The following is a 19,000-nucleotide window of genomic DNA, read 5'->3' as shown; positions in this document are numbered from 1 at the left end:
TGCAAGCACAGGGTATATTGGAACTCTGTATTTTGCATTCAATTTTACTGACAACCTAAACCTGCTCTAAAAAATAAAGTCTATTTTTGAAAGTAAACTAAAGTTACATCATTTCAGAGAGCCTTTCTCAATCTTCCTTCATAATCTGGAACACTTTATATAAGATATTTTAGAATAAACTTTAATATATTTATCTTTTTTTAAGTCTCATAATATACTACTGAGAATACAGATTAAAGAATTTAGATTCCCAGGATAAACCATTAACAGATCTTAAAATTTTGTTTATTCATGTTTGCCAACTAAAAACTTTCATGAAAGAAAATACATTCTATTATTAAGCTATACTCCCCATTCCCAAAATGTGGTTTAATTAAATTTTTACCACAAATCAAAATCTTATAGACAAGTAGAAACAGAGATAGGAAGGAAGGAAGGGAAGGAGGAAGGGAGGAAAGAAGGGAGGGAAGGAGGGAATCCATTTGTAAAATTTTTTAAAGGCTATATGATTTTTAGAGACCACAAGTGCTGCCCTGTTGAACACGCAACTTTATTTCAAGTACACACACACACACACACACAAACACACACAATCTTAAATATACTAAATAAAATCATCTGGATATGTTGAAGAGAGAGATATGTTTGAAATTTGAAGTTTCTAGAAATCTGAGGATTTTTAATTTCTTCTGCACTATTAGAATACTATCATTCATTGACTAATGGCAAATAAATACTATTTGATTATTCAGATACAGTAACTGTCAGTCATCTTATGATAATGGACACAAAAAACAAGAGCCTGGTAAATTACTGGTCAAGTATCCCAGAGAGATCAGAGTCTACTGGTCAAGTATCCCAGAGAGACCAGAGTCTAAGGAAACTGTCAGACCACCAGCCTATAAATAACTGAATTTTTTTCTTTTACTTATTGACTCAGCAAACAGGATTCTGCAAATATTTTAGGCTGCAAGATTCAACCACAGATCAGGTAGTTAACACTAGTACTAAAGTCCTTTTCTTAGTAGTTTTCTATGGAGTTTAAACTGAAAATCAAAAATTACAAAAACTGGGGCTGGGGTTGTAGCTCAGTGGTAAAACAGTTGCCTAGCAAGTGTGAGGCACTGGGTTCAATCCTTAGCACCACATAAAAAAAAAAAAACAGATACCTCACAGAAGATGATATACAATCACAGAAGATGATATATAATCAATCAACAAATATGTTCATTATCTCTAGCAATTAGAGAATGCAAATCAAAATTACTCTAAGATTTCATCTCACTCCAGTCAGAATGGCAGCTATTAAGAATACAAACAACAATAAGTGTTGGCGAGGATGTGGGGGAAAAAGCACACTCATACGTTGCTAGTGGGACTGCAAAATGGTACAATCAATATGGAAAGCAGTATGGAGATTCCTTGGAAAAATGGGAATGAACCACTATTTGACCCAGCTATCCGACTCCTCAGTTTATATTCAAAGGACTTAAAAACAGCATACTACAGAGACACAGCCACATCAATGTTTATAGCAGCACAATTCACAATAGCTAAACTGTGGAACCAACCTAGATGCCCTTCAGCAGATGATTGGATTAAAAATGTGGCACATATACACAATGGAATATTACTTAGCAATAAAAGAGAATAAAATCATGGCATTTGCAGGTAAACAGATGAAGATAATGCTAAGTGTAGTTAGCCAATCCCAAAAAAACAAATGCCGAATGTTTTCTCTGATATAAGGATTCTCTGATATAAGGATTCATAGTAGGGTAGGGAGGGGGAGCATGGGAGGAATAGACAAACTTTAGATAGGGCAGAGGGGTGGAAGGGGAAGGGAGGGGACATGGGGTTAGAAGTGATGTTGGAATGTGATGGACATCATCATCCAAAGTACATGTATGAAGACACGAATTGGTGTGATATATTGTATACAACCAGAGATAATGAAATATTTGTGCTCTATATGTGTAATATGTATTGTAATGCATTCCACTGTCATTTATAAATTTAAAAAATTAATAATAAAAAAATTTCTACAATGGACATGATTTTGTAATTGTAAAGTAGACATTACTATTAAATATGTATAACCTTTGACCTGTTTTAAAAATAATAAAATAGGAGCTCCAGTGGCGCAATCGGTTAGCACACGGTACTTCTAAAAATAATAAAATAAATGAATAAAATAAAGTTAAAAAATCTTTACAAATATTATAAAAACTTGCCCAGCATGGTGGTGGCACATGCTTTTAATTCCAGCTACTTGGGAACCTAAGATAGGAAAATTCCAAATTCAAGATCAGCCTAGGCAACTTAACAAGACCTTGTCTTAAAATAAAAAAATAAAAAGGGCTGGGGACATAACTCAGTGAAACACTGCTTCCCTAGCATGCACAAAGCCCTGGGTTTGATCTCCAGTAACCACATCCAAACACACACAAAACTACAAAAAATCGGTTTCTATATTGATGTTGATTATAGTAGAAACAGTACCTAACTTAGTTACTGAGTACTATCTGCAAGGTACTATTTATTTATTGGCAATACTAGCAATTGAATCCAGAGCCTAACAAATGCTAGGCAAACGTTCTACCAATGACCTTACTCTCAGCCTTACAAAGTACTGATGTAAGTGCTTTATACAGAAATCATCTCATCATCTCTTTTATTAACCCTAAGGATAGGTAATACAGAACTTAAACCTGGACTTTGGACGTTACTCAGTGGTATAATACTTGTATAGCGTGCACCAGGCCCTAGGTTCAACATCAGCAAAAAAAAAAAAAAAGTAATCTGTACCTGATTCCTCAAGTAAGCAATGGAGCCAGAATTTGTATTCAAATCTGACTCCAAAGTCTAAATTCTTAATGTCTTGCTTTTCTATATCATATACCCCACTTGCAATGGAGAGATTGGCCATAGCTTCTCTCCCTATAGACCTGATGACTACAAAATCCCCCAAAGTAAAAATATTACTTTGAATATATACAAAGCAGTTTGTTAAAATAGGCGTTCAAGCTACTGCAAGCTATAAGTGCCTAATCTTGCAAGAAAAGAAGCTTCAACAAAAGGACAAATATTTTAAATATGCTTGCATATTCTTGATATAATAACACTTACTGTGATAAACCAATAGGAATTTATTCTATAAACCAACTTGGATAAGAAGCCAAACTGACTGACTGGTGCCAGAACATGAAGGTGCAAGTGGGAAATGGAACAGAATGGTGGCACATGGAAACCCATCCTAAAACAGAGAAGAAAGAAATGATTGACAAATCAGCTCTAAAATAATTAAAAACAATTTACAGGTTAAATGACATATAAAAGATATACAAAATACGTTACCTAAAGTAGAAAGAATACCACTCACATATCTCTTTTAGTATATTTCTTTACACACTTCATAGTATTCACACAGTTCCTCTTCTTTTCATGTTCAAGTTCATAGTAATAAACTCTTTAACAAGGAAGGGCTTAATAGCACATTATATCTCAGAATAACCTTTATAAATTCTGAGCTGACATTACTCCTTATCAGTTCAGTCCTTATAACATTAAGTTTGAATTCTAAGATATGTTCCTGTAATGAATCTAATAAAGTTTTTGGGCACACAAGTAATAGTATTACTTTATTCCAAGTTATAACCAGTAGATGGCATGCTTTCTCTTGTAATAAAGTACTCAGGCATTTCTTTGCGAACCAATATTTCAAAAGTGATATCAATCATATCATCTTGTTAAAAAAAAAACAAAAACTTTGATCACCTAAATTTAATACTAAAAATAAGTCAGATGATAATTATTCATAAGTATGATTTAACCTCTTAAAAATCCATTTTCAATTTCACTTTAAAGATGGGTAAGCAAAGATTAAAAGCTTAAGAGCTGAGCACAATGGTTCATGCCTATAGCCCCAGCTAGTTGGGAGGCAGAGGAAGAAGGATCACGTGATCCCAGGAGTTTGAGACCAGCCTGGGCAACACAGCCAGACTCTTTCTCAAAAAAAAAAAAAAAAAAAAAGGTTAAGACTGTTCCCAAGGCCACAAAATTAAAATATGGTGGAGCTCGGAGTCAATTTCAGGGATCTTGACTCCTTATCCAGTATTCTTTTTTCTAATAAGCAGTTCCAAAACTGAGAAAGGAACGTGTTTCTTCAGGCCAGAAGATCTTAAATACCATATGTTACTTGTCATTACCACATTAGGATAATGCTTAACAGTTTTCAGAGGATCTTCATACACACAATCTCATTAGTATACAAGTAGGTAGAGCAGTATTACTGTGGATAACTAAAATGACACAGCTAGTACAAGTACAGTACACAAATGATATGGATAGTATTAGAATTCTGAATTCTGGTTCAGAAGTGTTAGAAAAGTATCTCTACTATACCTTGCCTTGGTACTGCCTACATCACACAGGACAAAGTCAGAAATCTTTTTAAAAAGAATACTATCATTTAAATTAATTAAAACAGTTAATTGAACATTATGTGTTTTTGCTCAGATTGGCAAATGCCAGAGTACAAATTAGCAGGCAATAAATCCAATTTAATTTCATGCCAGAAGTCTAATAATGTATTCTTTATCATTTTTTTATTTTAATTTGTTATATATGATAATAGAATGCATTACAATTCATATTACACGTATAGAGTACAATTTTTCATATCTCTGGTTGTACAGAGTTAATAAAAAATAAAGATTGGTCTAATAAAATTCATTTTATACACAATTTTATAGAAATCCCAAACAGAATAAAGAAAAAAAGGACTCATAACTATTTTAACTACCCATTATTTATATATATTTGTCTGTCTAAACTATTAAGTGGATATTTTTGGAAGATATTAAGACATGAGAGGAAGAAGTTTTATCAAATTTTTGTTATATGAACTATATTCTCACTTTCAGGAAAAAATGTATTTAAACCAAAATTCTGTAACTGCTGTTCCCTTTTTCATGAAAAATAACATGTCAGAAAAATCAATAATGCAAAATGTTAGTTGCTATCTGATGTATACATACCTCATATTTGAAAAGTCAGTGAAATTGTTATTTTTAAGAATGGTCTTTCCAACAGTTACCATGTTTTCCACTATAAAACAGGAAAGAAACATTAGACTATAGGAGACGTTAAGTTCACTAAATTGTTATTAATCTTAAGTTTTGGGGTTCTGGTCAAAAGTCACGTCAAATGGGGAAACATTTAGAGACACATTCAATAGCTATAAGTCACCAAGAAATCTGTTCATCGACAACTGAAATGAATATTCAAATTGAGCTCTAGTGCATTATCATTATCACAAAATATTACACACATAAGCTGGCTTTGGAAAGCAGTTGAGAGATATTATCAAGTGGCTATTTAGAACATTATAGTGATGCCTATTTTAATAAAGAGAATAGGTAATTATACAGAAATTGAATTAAGAAAAAAGATAGCATGTTCACCACAGCATTATCCACAATATGCAAAATACAGAATTAACCTAAGTGTCCACCATCAGATGAATGGATAAAGAAAATATCACATATACGTATATATGTATATATACACACACAATAAAATGATATTGAGCTTTAAAAAGAAAGAAATTCTGGCGTGTGACAACATGGATGAGCTTAGAGGACATCTTGCTCAGTAAAATAAGCAAGGTACAGAAAGCTGAATAAGTGTATGATCTCACTTAAATATCAAATCTAAAAAAGCTAAACTCATAGAAACAAAGTAGAATGGCGGTTAGCAGGGGCTGGAGGCGGGGTAGGGTTGGGAGATGTTGGTCAAACAACACAAAACCTCAATTAAAAGGAGTAAGTTCATACAACATGATGAGAATGTACTGTTATCCTTAAAAATGATAGTAGATTTTAAGTTTTCTCATCACCAAAAAATGGCATATGAGTTAATGTATATGTTAATTAGCTCAATTTACTCATTTAATAATGTATACATATTTCAAGACATCATCTTATATAAAATAAACATGTACATTTTTGTCAAATCAAAACCAAATTTTTTAAAAGACAGAAAAACCAAATTTGTCTTTAAGCCCAAATTAGAAATAAGATATCCCTTCAAGTGATCCTAGTCTTTACTAGTTAAACATTTATATAATGATTTTGACTTCCAATTTCTATGTCATATCATTTTTCATCTTTTTTTTTTATGGCCTAAAGTGGGAAAAAGAAGTCTCCTTATTAGAAAAATGTTGGTAGCCTGGGTCTTCAAAGTATAATGGGAAACCTATTATACCTATTAAACCTATTATATATGTATAAGCCTATACACACTATAACCATGCATCTAAAAGGGGAAGAAGTAAGAGATTCAACAAAGGACAGCTGTTATATTGAGGCTTACTAAACTGCTAATATTTACTTCTCTAAATCAGGCTTGCACTGGGAGACTACCAGTTTCTTACATTTTAAATGAATTGATATAATGCCTGTATTAAGCAAGGCCTGGTAATTAAAGGATGTGTATTATAACCTCTCTAAAGCAACCACTAAATAAAGAAATATAAAAAGTAGTAAATATGGGGGGGTGGGGGCTGGGGTTATGGCTCAGTGGTAGAGCACTTGCCTAGCATGTATAAGGAACTGGGTTTAATTCTCAGCACCACATATAAATAAAAGAATACAATAAAAGTCCATCAACATCTAAAAAAGGAATATTTTTTAAAAAGCAATGAATATGACAACAGATAAACTAAAGAGAAATATAAAAAAGCAAAAGTGAAAAATAAGATATAAAGCAACGTATAACAAATGGGACAAATGGCACAATAGTAGACCTAAACCCAATGATATCAATGGTTACACTAAAAGTCAATGGGCTAAACATTCCAATTAAGGGATTTTATATTTTAACAAAATACAAGATTCAACCATATTTGTTTTCAAGTATTTAAATATAAATATGCATTTGGTTGAAAGTAGAAAATAATATGCAATGCAAACAGTAAATAATAAAGTAGAAACAGCTAAATTATCACACAAAATAGACTCAAAGAATATTTCCATAAAGAGATATTTTATAATTTAAATAATCAACTTATTGAGAAGATATGACAATCCTAATTATATATTTACATAAAATCAAATTCTTCAAAATACATGAAATAAAATCTGCTATCTGTATTTCATTGCTATATACTCTTTATTATTTCATTTTTTATAGTTTTTTTGGGGTTGATTTGCTTGCCTCTTTCTAACATCTGAAAGTGGTAACTGAAGTCATTGGTTTTAAACTTCCTTTTCTAATATGAGCATTTAAAGCATAAACTTTCTCCTAGGTACCACTTTACCAGCACCCCACAAATTCTAACATGTTGTATTTTTATGACCAATCCACTCAAAATTATTTTCTTCTTTGACCTATTTAGGAATTACTTAGAAGTGTGCAATATAAGTGTGTGTGAGCATATATATATATATATTTGGAAATATTTAGAAATATGTTCTTTAATTTATAAATATTTAGTCCAGGTTTTGTTATTTCTACAATTTAATTTTATTATCTTCAGATGACATTTTATTAAACTTCAAGCATTTGCAATATGAAAATATTTTACTGATTAGAATATACTGTACTTTGGTGAATGTGAATATGTGCTCTTCAAGAAATGTGTATTCTGCAGCTAAGTGGTATTCTATAAATGTCAGTAATGGTCACTAGACTTGATAGTATTACTGAGCTCCTCCATATGCTTAATACTTCTCTACCTTTACAGATTATATAAAAAAATTAATCACTACTGTTAAGATTTCAATATGGAAATATTCAAATATATATAAAAGTAGAGAGAAAAACATAGTGAAATCCCAAATACCCACCAGCTGCTTAAAAATTGGTAACATTTGATATGCAACAGTTATAAAACTAGTTACAACAGTAGCTTCTATTTTCCCAAACCTACCTCTACCTTAAAAATAAATAGAAAAGTTCCAAAAATTCTAAAGAAAATATAATGTCTAAGAAACTATCACAAGAATGAAATGGAAACTTTTAATACCAAAGAAATACTAGAATGTTTCAATTTCAGGTAAATTTAGGTTAAATCTGCAGGGTACAGAGGCACATGCCTCTAATCCCGGCAACTTGTGATGGTGAGGGAGAAGGATCACAAGTACAAATTACAGAGACCCTGTCTCAAATTCTAAAAAAAATAAAATAAAAAAGGACTGGCAGGCACAGTGGCACGCAACTGTAATCCCAGCAGCTAGGGAGGCTGAGGCAAGAGGATCTCAAATTCAAAGTCAGTCTCAACAACTTAGTGAGGCCTTGAGTAACTTAACAAGACCCTGTCTCAAAAAACAAAAAAATAAAAAAGGGCTGGGGATGTGGATCAGTGGTTAAGTGCCCCAAATTCAATCCCCAGTACCAAAAAAAAAAAAAAAAAAAAAACGGGCAGGGGACTGGGGATGTAGCTCAGTAGCAAAGCACCAAGCACCCCTGGGTTCAATTCCCAGTACCAAATAAATAAATAAATGAAGTTAAATCTGATCTTTATAAGCTCAACTGCTATCTTCTGGTATAAACCTGTATGTTTCTCAAAAGTACTAAAAGAACTTCAAATACTAAAAATCTTTGTAGTATCCAGAAACAACAATTTAAAAACTGGCAAGTCTAGCCTAAATTAACTATATCCACATCAAAATTTCCATTTATTCATCTATCTTGTAGGGTACCTTATAGTATTAACCAAACTAATCCCAAACCCTGATGACAAAATCTACAAATTACATTTTGAAGTGAACTTAGGAATGTTTTAGGAAATGATAGCTGACGAGTCACAGAAAGTACAAGTTGGAAAATACAGAACAATTCTGTAAGAAGCAAAATTCAGAATCTCCTTTTCAGAAACTAAGTTCATCACTCAAATCTCATAATCAAATTATTGCTAATTCATCTACATTAGTGATTGATCTTAATGAAGTATAAACCTGATCTTACTATGAGACAATATGCCATATTGTAACTTGTTTGTTTAAATTTTTTCATAGCACTTTCCATTTGCAGAGTCAAGAAATGCCAACATTTTTAAAAATTCAAAGAGAAACATTATCTTTGAAAAAATTTAAATATTAAATAACATGATGCCTGGTCTTTGCTTCAAGTCACCTCTGGGATGTTAATACATGAAAAAATGACCACAAGTTAATAAATACTGAAGCTAAGTGATGAATACATGGGAATTATACAGTTCTCTCTATTTTTATATACATTTGAAATTTTTTATAATAAAAAGTTCCAAACAGTCATAATGGACCCTTTTCATCCTAGCTAGATATATTTTTTTATTGGTTGTTCAAAACATTACAAAGCTCTTGACATATCATATTTCATACATTAGATTCAAGTGGGTTATGAACTCCCATTTTTACCCCAAATACAGATTGCAGAATCACATCGGTTACACATCCACATTTTTACATAATGCCATATTAGTAACTGTTGTATTCTGCTACCTTTCCTATCCTCTACTATCCCCCTTCCCCTCCCCTCCCATCTTCTCTCTCTACCCCATCTACTGTAATTCATTTCTCTCCTTGTTTTTTTCCCATTCCCCTCACAACCTCTTATATGTAATTTTGCGTAACAATGAGGGTCTCCTTCCATTTCCATCTAGCTAGATATTTTAATTGTCACTACCATTGCTGATACCAATTCAAGATGATAAACCTATGAATAACAGTGCCATCATCTTACCCAATTCTATTTGTTCTCTCTTTAGATCATTGCAATTTCTAATATGCTTCTTTGGTACTACAAGATAATGATGAGGTGCTGCTGGTTTTATATCTTTGAAGCAAACAAGGTCTTCATTCTAAAGTGAAAAAAAAAGTATTTGTTAGTGAAATTTAGAAAATAATTTCCTAACACTATTCTGGCATAACTTAAACATCATAAACCTCTGAAAGGAAAATGGTATGCATGCTACAAAAAAAAAAAAAAGCCATACTGAGCAATTTTATGATTATGTACTAAGTATATAAAAACAAGCATAACTTCTGACATGAGATTATCATTTATTCCAAATAAAAAGCCTTAAAATTTCGGCTTTTACAGGAGAAAAATCTATCTTTCTTACAGAACTTTAATCAATCTTAGATTTTAAAAAATCAGTATCAATAAGCAGAGTTTCCTCAGTAAAATTTCCCAAATGCACAGTTGCTCATTATTCTCCATTTGAAAAGCCCAAATTCATTGAAAAAATTCAATTTGAATGAGGGTCTCAAATTTATGTCAGTAATCTCATTATTATCCTAATATGGCAAACACGATAATTATACCAGTTTATCTATTTTTTTATTATGGTTTTGCTGTCTAGTGATAAATTTAAATATTGATATACATGGATTATTTTATAAAGGGATAAGGTAAAGGATCACAATGTTCTTGTTTAAAGTTTTCCATTTTTTCTTTCAGCTAAGAAACAAGTAGTACTGGCCATCAAATCTTGCAACACAAAATTCCCATACTAACATAGCCCAGATTAGTTGATCATAGTTGATAACACAATTTCATATTTTTATTTCCCCTCAATTATGACATTGATTTTTAAAAATTCAGAGGCAATTCCTTCTGGTTCAGAATACATCCTGATTAGAATTAGTTTGAGATGATAAAACTGAATTCTGCCTCAAAGCAGGAGTAACATTTTTTGGATTAATAAAACTAGAAAATGTCAGTCTAAAGGATATCAGCAGAAAAAAACATTCCTATATATACCTGCTGTTTCATACTCCATGACTCAGCTATATGACCAGAATACTCAGTTCTTTGTCCATCTCCCAAACCTCTATTTTGAAATATTTTATGTATTATTACATATAATTTGTTTTCCTAATTCTAATTTTAAAAAAACAACAACTACTACCATCAACATATCTGTGATCAGCACCAGGAATAGAAAAAAGTCCTATCAAAAGCAAAGAAACTTAATGACATTAGTGATTAAATTAGATTTCCACCAAGATTTCAAACATATTGAAATTGGCTCTCTGATGTCATACTCTCTCTCATTGCTACTATTGGTTGAGCCACTATTTGGATCTCTATTTTAAGACTATACTTCTATTCCAAAGATACGCTGCCAAAAAATATGAAATTATATAAGTAAAAAATTATTCTTTGCAGTGAGATTTATGATGAGAGAATGAAAATAACACGAAGATCCATAATTCAACTAGAACAGTGGCTGAATAAATTGTGATAAATCCATATAATGAAGTATTATTTGGTTATAAAAAGGAACAATAATAATCTCTATATACTCATGCAACTATTTCTATGATATATTCCTAATATTTTAAAACTAGCAAGGAGCCTACAGAATGGGAGAAAAATTTTGCCATTTGCATTAGACCAGAGACCCTACACCTACTAGAAGAAAATGTAGGCCCAAATCTCCATCATTTGGCTCAGGAACCAAATTCCTCAACAAGATTCTGAAAGCACAAGAAGTAAAATCAAGAATAAATAAATGGGATTGTATCAAACTAAAAAGCTTCTTCATAGCAAAGGTAACAATCAAGAACATAAAGAGAGAGCCTACAGAATGGAAGAAAATCTTTGCCACCTATACCTCAGATACAGCATCAATCTCCAGGATATATAAAGAATTAAAAAAAATTAATACCAAAAAACAAATAACCAATCAATAAACAGGCAAAGGAACTGAAGAGACACTTCACAGAAGCGAAGAAATTTGAATGGTCAATAAGTAGATGAAAAAAGGTTCAACATCTTTAGCAATTAGAGAAATGCAAATTAAAACTACATTGAGGGGTTGGGGATATGGCTCAAGCGGTAGTGCGCTCGCCTGGCATACGTGCGGCCCAGGTTTGATCCTCAGCACCACATACAAACAAAGATGTTGTGTCCGCCGAAAAACTAAAAAATAAATATTAAAAAATTCTCTCTTTCTCTCTCTCTTTAAAAAAAAAACAAAAAAAAACCTACATTGAGATTTCATCTCACCCCAGTCAGAATGGCAATTTTCAAGAATACAAGTAACAATAAATGTTGGCAAGGATGTGGGGGAAAAGGTACACTCATACACTGCTGGTGGGACTGCAAATTTGCAAATTGGTGCAATTGGACTAGACAGGGGTAGTGAGAGGAAGGGAGGGGGGTGGGAATGAGAAAAACAGTATAATGAATCGGTCGTAAATTTCCTATGTTAACATATGAATACACAACTGGAGTAAACTCCACATCATGTGCAACCACAGGAATGGGAAATTATACACTATGAATGTATGACATGTGAAAATATATTCTATTGTCATCTATAACTAAAAAGAACAAATAACAAAAATAAAACTAGCAAGAAGCATAGGTAGATTATCTTGTGAAAGATTCTGCAGTGATGTTCTGGATGTTATTTTTGGAGACTATTCTACTAGAATCCACTCCTCTAGACCTTCCAATGATTTTTTTCTAGCAGTAATTCCATACATTAAGTCAATTTCTGTTTAAAATAGCTAGAATAGCTTTTCTTTCCACAAACTATGCCCTGATACCTAAAGCAAATAAAAAGTAATAACATTTGGAAGAATATTTGAATACCATGTCATCTAAGGTTTTAGAACAACTTTGATTATCAAAGATGGAGGAGTTACATTAATACTAAAATTTCCTCAGTATGAGCTCAAACATGATGAAATCTAATCCAGTACTGTTTAACCATTTTCCCATTATTGCCACTCTAGGATCCTTTTAAGACATTCATAGGATTTTAATACCATAGATATATCATTTATCTGTTTATGCATTCTATGCAAATCTGTGCATAGGATTTTCCTATATAAGAAGAGTAACATACTTCCCCCACCACAACAAAAACCAATTTTTACCCCCTTGGGAATAGATAAAATCCCTGATGAGAATGCATGATTTAACCTTTGATTAGTCCAATTCTGCAGAACATGGTAAGAAAACATTGTATAGAAGTCTATGTGGTAAGGAATCTTCTTTAGCTTCTGCTGGATAGTTTCCCAGACGAAAGTCTACATGATGTTGGTAACTTACCAACACATCAAGTGATCTCTGTATATATAAATTATTAGTATACCCCACTTCATATGAACCCAATAACTTCTAGATGTTTATAATGAATATAACATGAATACACTGTAAATATATTATACACATATAGTGAAAAACATACAAATTAAATACTAGGTAATTAGTTCCTTTGTGTGTTGGGACAGGGCACTGGGAAGTGAAATCAGGGCTTTTCTCCTAAGCCCCAACTCCTCCTGTTTGCCAAATTTCTGTGAAAGCTGACTATATTTGATATTCACACTCCCCTCAGATTCTTCTCAATCAACTGAAACTGCCTTCTGTCTCACCACTGCACTTCAGTTGCTCTCCTACCTATGTCTCAATTCCTCTGGAAATTCCTCCCTTAGCTCTCAAACCTGGGTTAGATGCCCCTCCCACAAGCTTACAAAATACTGTAAAACCACCTGACCACCGCACAGGGCACTGTAATTGGCTGCCACCTCTGTATGCATTCCACCCTTTAAATTATAAAACCTTCAGGCAGACTGTCCTTTTATCTTGTCCACCACTGACTCCAAAACCACCTCTCAGTGCAGCGAATTAAAGAATGATTACTACACAATCTTGGGAGCTTATTTTCTCAAAAGATTTTTTTTTTAACAAGTAGAACAGGTTGTATACGGTGTATATCACATATCTCAGAAAATACCTGAGCAAAGTCAGTCTGAAAATTGCCACATATCCCAACTGATATCACTTCAGTAGAAATCAGAGGCTATTAAGTATTAAGTTGGACTTCAGACCCACTGCCCTCAACCCCAGCCGATTTTCAGCTAATCTAACATTTTGGCATTATCTGTTTTCTACTAGATTTCTCGTCGGTGTTGGTTATGAAGAGTGCTCAGAATTTAAGATCTCTAATTAGAAAGGAGGAAAAAAGAATTCCTGTAATAAAAACAAAGGTCCCCAAATGCTCTTTTATGCCAAGAATCTCGCTACCTGCAGCTCTATCATTACTTTTTCTCCCCTGGGAACTGTGTCTTGTTGGAGACACTCCGGGGGTCTCCCGAGAGAAGTCAGGGTCCTTCACACAACACCCTGCCTTCCCCAGCTAGTCCACACAGCCGCTCTGCCTCCCGAGCTCTGCACGGTGATCCGGATCCTCCCCACCCGGTCCACACCGGCTAGGCCTCCCTCCCGGAGCTCCGAGGGACGGTCGGACGTCCACCCACCTCACAGGGCAGGAGTTCGGTGCTGGTCTCCTGTTGCCTCGCAATCCGACAGAACAAGCAGTTGCTGTCGTAGTCCCCGGAGTCTAGGGACTCTGCGGCGACCTTGGAGGTTTTATCTGATTTACTGTCAGAGGCCGAAGGCACTTCGCCGATCACCTGCCCCTCCGCCATGGTACCTGTTTCGGCCGCCAAGAACCCCGGCTTCTCCAAGAATACTGCGCCGGCGCGGGCCCGCCTCCCGCACCTCCTCGGTTTAACCTCAAGGCGTCGCCCTTCGACCGGCTTTGGGTCAGGCAAGAAGTGGGACGCATGCGCTGATCCAGACTGACGGAAGAATGAGGACTAAGCGATCAGCGTTGGGCCTCGAAACCAGTTGCCACTAGGGAGCGAGCGAGGACGTTAGAGGGTCGCCCCGCCTGCTGCCCCTCGTTGGTAATGACGTACCACGTCTGCCGAGACGCAGGAGCGCGCCGCGCGTCGTAGTGACATCACCGGGCGCGGAATCTTAGGGCCAGAAGGAGTGTGTCGTGTCCATGATAGCAGCCAGTCGTATGGTGTCCAAATAACGGATTATGCCGCCGGGTTTTTGTTGTTGTTGTTTTGTTTTTCTTGTATTTTCTTTTTTAATTAAAAAATGAAAGGTCTAAAGGCTTGATTTTAAGAATTCGTAGGTTTTAGGAGAGTGAGCGAATTTTCTGGATTCTTGTTTTAGCACAAATCATGTTCAGCGGTTTTTGTACCCTTCCTTGTTCAGTTCACAATAATTTCAGTATTTAAGCTCAAAGTGAACTTAATATCCCTGTTTACTTTTTGTTGTTAACAGCAACCTAGATCGAAATATCGATCTTTGTTACTTTACAGTCCTTATACAATAAAGGCGAAGTCCTGTTGTTAGATACCCCCAAATACTCCAGAATTTCACTGCTAATGCCTCGTTATGCCACGTTGAGAGCACTGCCAACGCCGCTGCAATACCTTGTGTTACTTCTTGACTTCTTGTCGTTCAAACAACCTTTCAGTAACAACCATGCCTAAAGTAAAAGCACTAGTTCTTTAATTCAGTATTCAAGGTGGATTATAATTTCGCCTTTATGCTTCTTTTTATCTTTTCTTTTTATGCTTCTTCTCATTTGCTGTGCACCTAAAATGTGCCAGTTGTTTTCCTAATCGTCAAACCATGGTTGGTTTTTATAGTCCACACTCCAGGGATAAGGAAACAAACTCAAGACTTCTACAGCACAACACACACAATTGAGTTCACGTAAAGGTTTTGTTATTCTCACTTAGCCTACCCCAGGACCCTGCCTGGATCCCAGGCACCCACATAAAAATATAGGCAAATGATGGTAAAAAGGAAAAATGAATTGTGATGCAGTTTGATTAAAATGGGGAGAAGCACCTAGTTTGCTTGCTTCTTTGTCTTTCCCACAGAAGCAGTTGCAATTGATAGACACAAAAGCCAGGTTATGCTCACATGTAGATTTTAGCTAGGCTGTACTTTGCCAGAGTATATATCATCCTTAATTTCCGTGGTGTCAGTCCTCAGCAGGAGAAAGTTGTTATTCTCATTATGAGGAAGTTCAGAGATTTAAAACTTTAATTTGAAAAGGAACTGTTTCAAATCCTAGAGAAAAACAAGCCATCCGGAAATTGCCATTAATTTCAGGGGGAGTCCCTTACAGTTTGTCTTCACTCCAGAACCCATCAGCCTTTTTGAACACACAACTCCAATACATAATAGGGGCTGGGGTTGTGGCTCAGCGGTAGAGCACTTGCCTAACACATGTGAGGTGCTGGGTTTGATCCTCAGCACCACATAACCATATATAAATAATTAAATAAAGATATTGTGTCCAATCACAACTAAAAAATATATTTTAAAAAAAGAAATATATAATAAATGAATAATTCAGTAATGTTTTTAGTTGAATTCATGTTGTCATCAAAAAACAAATGTATATAAAGCATATATATGTGTATAAATAATATATATATATATATATATATATATATATATATATATATATATATATATATATATATGGGGTAGTTGTAAGCATTCAAGATATTTTTTATTTCTCTTTCTGTGGCCAGTTGAATGGCCCTTTCACAGCCCCTCAGCAGTCAAGGCAGAGTTCGGAATCAGAGCATCATACTTTGCCAAATTTAAGGATTTACATTTTCCATATCTACTACACTTTCACATCACTCTTATTTGCACTGTTCCCACTGAAATAACCTTGTTTCTATCTCTTCACATTCAAATTCCACACAAATTCCAAGCCACTCCTCAAATGTCTTTTTCATGAAATTTTCTTTGATTAACCAAAGCAAAATAAGCACTTCCTCTTGTGAATTAATCTAGTAGAATTTTAATACTTCTCTTGTAGAACTTTGTATCCTATAGCTATTTATGTACATATATTTTTTCCCTAGTAGAAATTAGGTTCTTTGACAACAGGAACAGTTGTCTTTGAAAATCCCATAGTACATAATACAATATTTTGCTTAATAGTTGATGAACAAAATGATTAGGAGCAAGATCAGTGCATGAGGGTGTCCAGATTTTGCAGTGTATAAAGACACAACAAATAAGAGTATGCTAATTCATATCATCCATCTATATTAAATTTTATAAAATCATAGACCAACCTGGAGATTCCAAGCACCCTAGTCAAGTTCTAAAGCAGTGAAGAAAATCCTCCTACAAACCTATATTGAGTACAAATGGCCACACATGCAACTTAGACCACTCACCTGCATACTGACACACACCCCTGCTCCAGTTGCTTCTGTTCTGACTGCACTCCTAGTGACACCTGAGATTGCTTTCCTAGCCCTTTAAAAAGCTTTCTTCCAGTTCCCCATATTTTAACTGATAAAGTTACCTACCATGAAACTGGGAGAACAACACAGCATATTTGAAAATTATGTAGATGATGTATCTTGGTGTGGGCACAGGCAAAATGTAGGCACTTGTGTGTACACAGTCATGGCTGGGTTCTCAATAACTCCCTTGGATATAACCATTCAGGTTGTTAGACAATATACTAACTTTAACTCTACTTGAGAGAGATTGCTATTTTATAATGTACACTTTTTATCTGTAGAAACAGGTTATTTCTCTTTCTGGGCTGAAGTGTGAAAGTTACTTACCTTTCTGTGTTCACGCTTTTTGTTTCTTCATCTATCAATTGAGGACAACAATGATGATTGTTTACATTTTGCATGTAGAAAGGCCCATCAAAATACCTTGTTTGAAAATAATTTAGGATGTGGCTGCAAGTATCATTACTGTTATCAGTAATACACACCTGTTAAGAGCCAACTCTGAACTTCATTTTTTCCACTGCTGGCTGATACATTTGTCTGCTTCTCTTTGCAAGGAAACTCCTCAAAAAAATTGTCCATACTCTTCCCAATTCCTGCCTCTTATTCTTTCTCACACTGCTTCCTCTTAGACTTTCACTACCCCCACTACATTCAGACTACTACTGTCAAGATAACCAATAACCTTCACATCTAATGGTCACTTCTCAGTCCTAATTTTGCAGCAACAGTTGGTCATTTGCTCTTCCTTGATAAACCTTTCTTCTCTGGGTTTCCAGGTTACTAAACTTTCTTGGCTTTCCACCTACCTGGTTGGCACTTCCTTCTTATTCTCTTTTGCTGCTTCCTCTTCTTCCAAACTTCTACCATCATTGGTGGGCTTTGATTCTAGGTTCTCTTCTTTTTAGCTGCACTCACTTCCTTGGTCTCCTCATGCACTCTATGGCTTTCAACTTAATATATTTTCCAATGAATCCCAGATTTGAATCTGTGTTATAGATGCTTCCTGGAACTCCAGACTTGAATACCCAACTGCTTACTCAGTCACCCCATAAATATCTAACAGATGTTATAAACATGTCTGAAACTGAACTCCTATGAGGCTCTCCTCTCCACTGCCCCCTCCAAAGCCTGCTAACATCTCAGTTGAAAGACACTCTGTTCTGTCAGCTACTCCAGACAAAAACTTTGAAGTCATACCTGACACTTCCTTTAACTTCTCTTATCTAATCCATCAGGAACTAAAGTATATCCAGAATCTGATGTTATCACTGCTGTCACCCTTGACTGAGCCACCATCATATCTCACACGATTCATTTCAGTAACCTCTTAATTGAACTTTCTACTTCCATCCCTATCTTTCAATACCAGTACATCTGGTCTCAACATAGCAGAACGATCCTTGCAAAATGCAAGCAAAATCATGTCCCACCTCTACTCCGCATCCTCCACTGGTTTCCCCACCCCAGTGAGAGTAAAAGCTAAAGTACTTACTTTTAAGTAGTTTATAAGTTCCTATATTCTATTCTATCCTCTAGTGGTCTCCCCATTCCAGTGAGCGTAAAAGCTAAAATACTTACCTTCAAGTAGTTTATAAATGCCTACATGCTATTCCATCTGCCTTTCCATTTACCCTCTGACATCAGCTACCACACCATATTTCTATTACTTCCTCTGCTCTTGCCACACTGCACTCCTTTTTACTCGTTCAGGCTAAATGCTCTTGTATTTTCACCCCTTACTGGCTGTCCCTCTACTTGGGAAACTCTGCTACTAATCATGTGGATTGTTCTTCTTTTTTCAAATCTGCCAAAGATAAACACACCTGGACACTAGTGAAAATTATACAAAAGATTTTTATTCCATAGAGATAGCTCTGTTCTGATTTGTGCAGAAGTGACTGTCTCTT

The 19,000-nt window shown here is 34.8% G+C and overlaps 1 protein-coding gene across 3 annotated transcripts in view; it reads right to left on the bottom strand.

Moving 5' to 3' along the window:
• LOC107155182 (tRNA (guanine(10)-N2)-methyltransferase homolog) overlaps nt 1-14,596 on the bottom strand; it is a 76,803-nt gene extending 62,207 nt beyond the window's left edge. For 2 of the 3 annotated variants that reach the window (XM_048797834.1, XM_048797826.1), the window contains exons 1-4: nt 14,262-14,496; nt 9,727-9,844; nt 5,040-5,109; nt 3,130-3,256 (exon numbers count right to left, since the gene is read on the bottom strand). In XM_048797834.1, coding sequence (XP_048653791.1) covers nt 3,130-3,256; nt 5,040-5,109; nt 9,727-9,844; nt 14,262-14,432 — 486 coding nt within the window. In that variant the 5' untranslated portion in view covers nt 14,433-14,496. Of the gene's footprint in view, nt 1-3,129; nt 3,257-5,039; nt 5,110-9,726; nt 9,845-14,261 lie in introns of all 3 variants that reach the window. The other variant, XM_048797848.1, reaches the window with a different exon arrangement.
• Nucleotides 14,597-19,000: the final 4,404 nt, after the last annotated feature.

This window comes from Marmota marmota, unplaced genomic scaffold (assembly GCF_001458135.2).
Source record: "Marmota marmota marmota unplaced genomic scaffold, marMar, whole genome shotgun sequence".
Classification (NCBI taxonomy): Eukaryota; Metazoa; Chordata; class Mammalia; order Rodentia; family Sciuridae; genus Marmota; species Marmota marmota.
The sequence above is the reverse complement of the archived record's forward strand: the minus strand, read 5'-3'. Positions and strand labels throughout refer to the sequence as shown.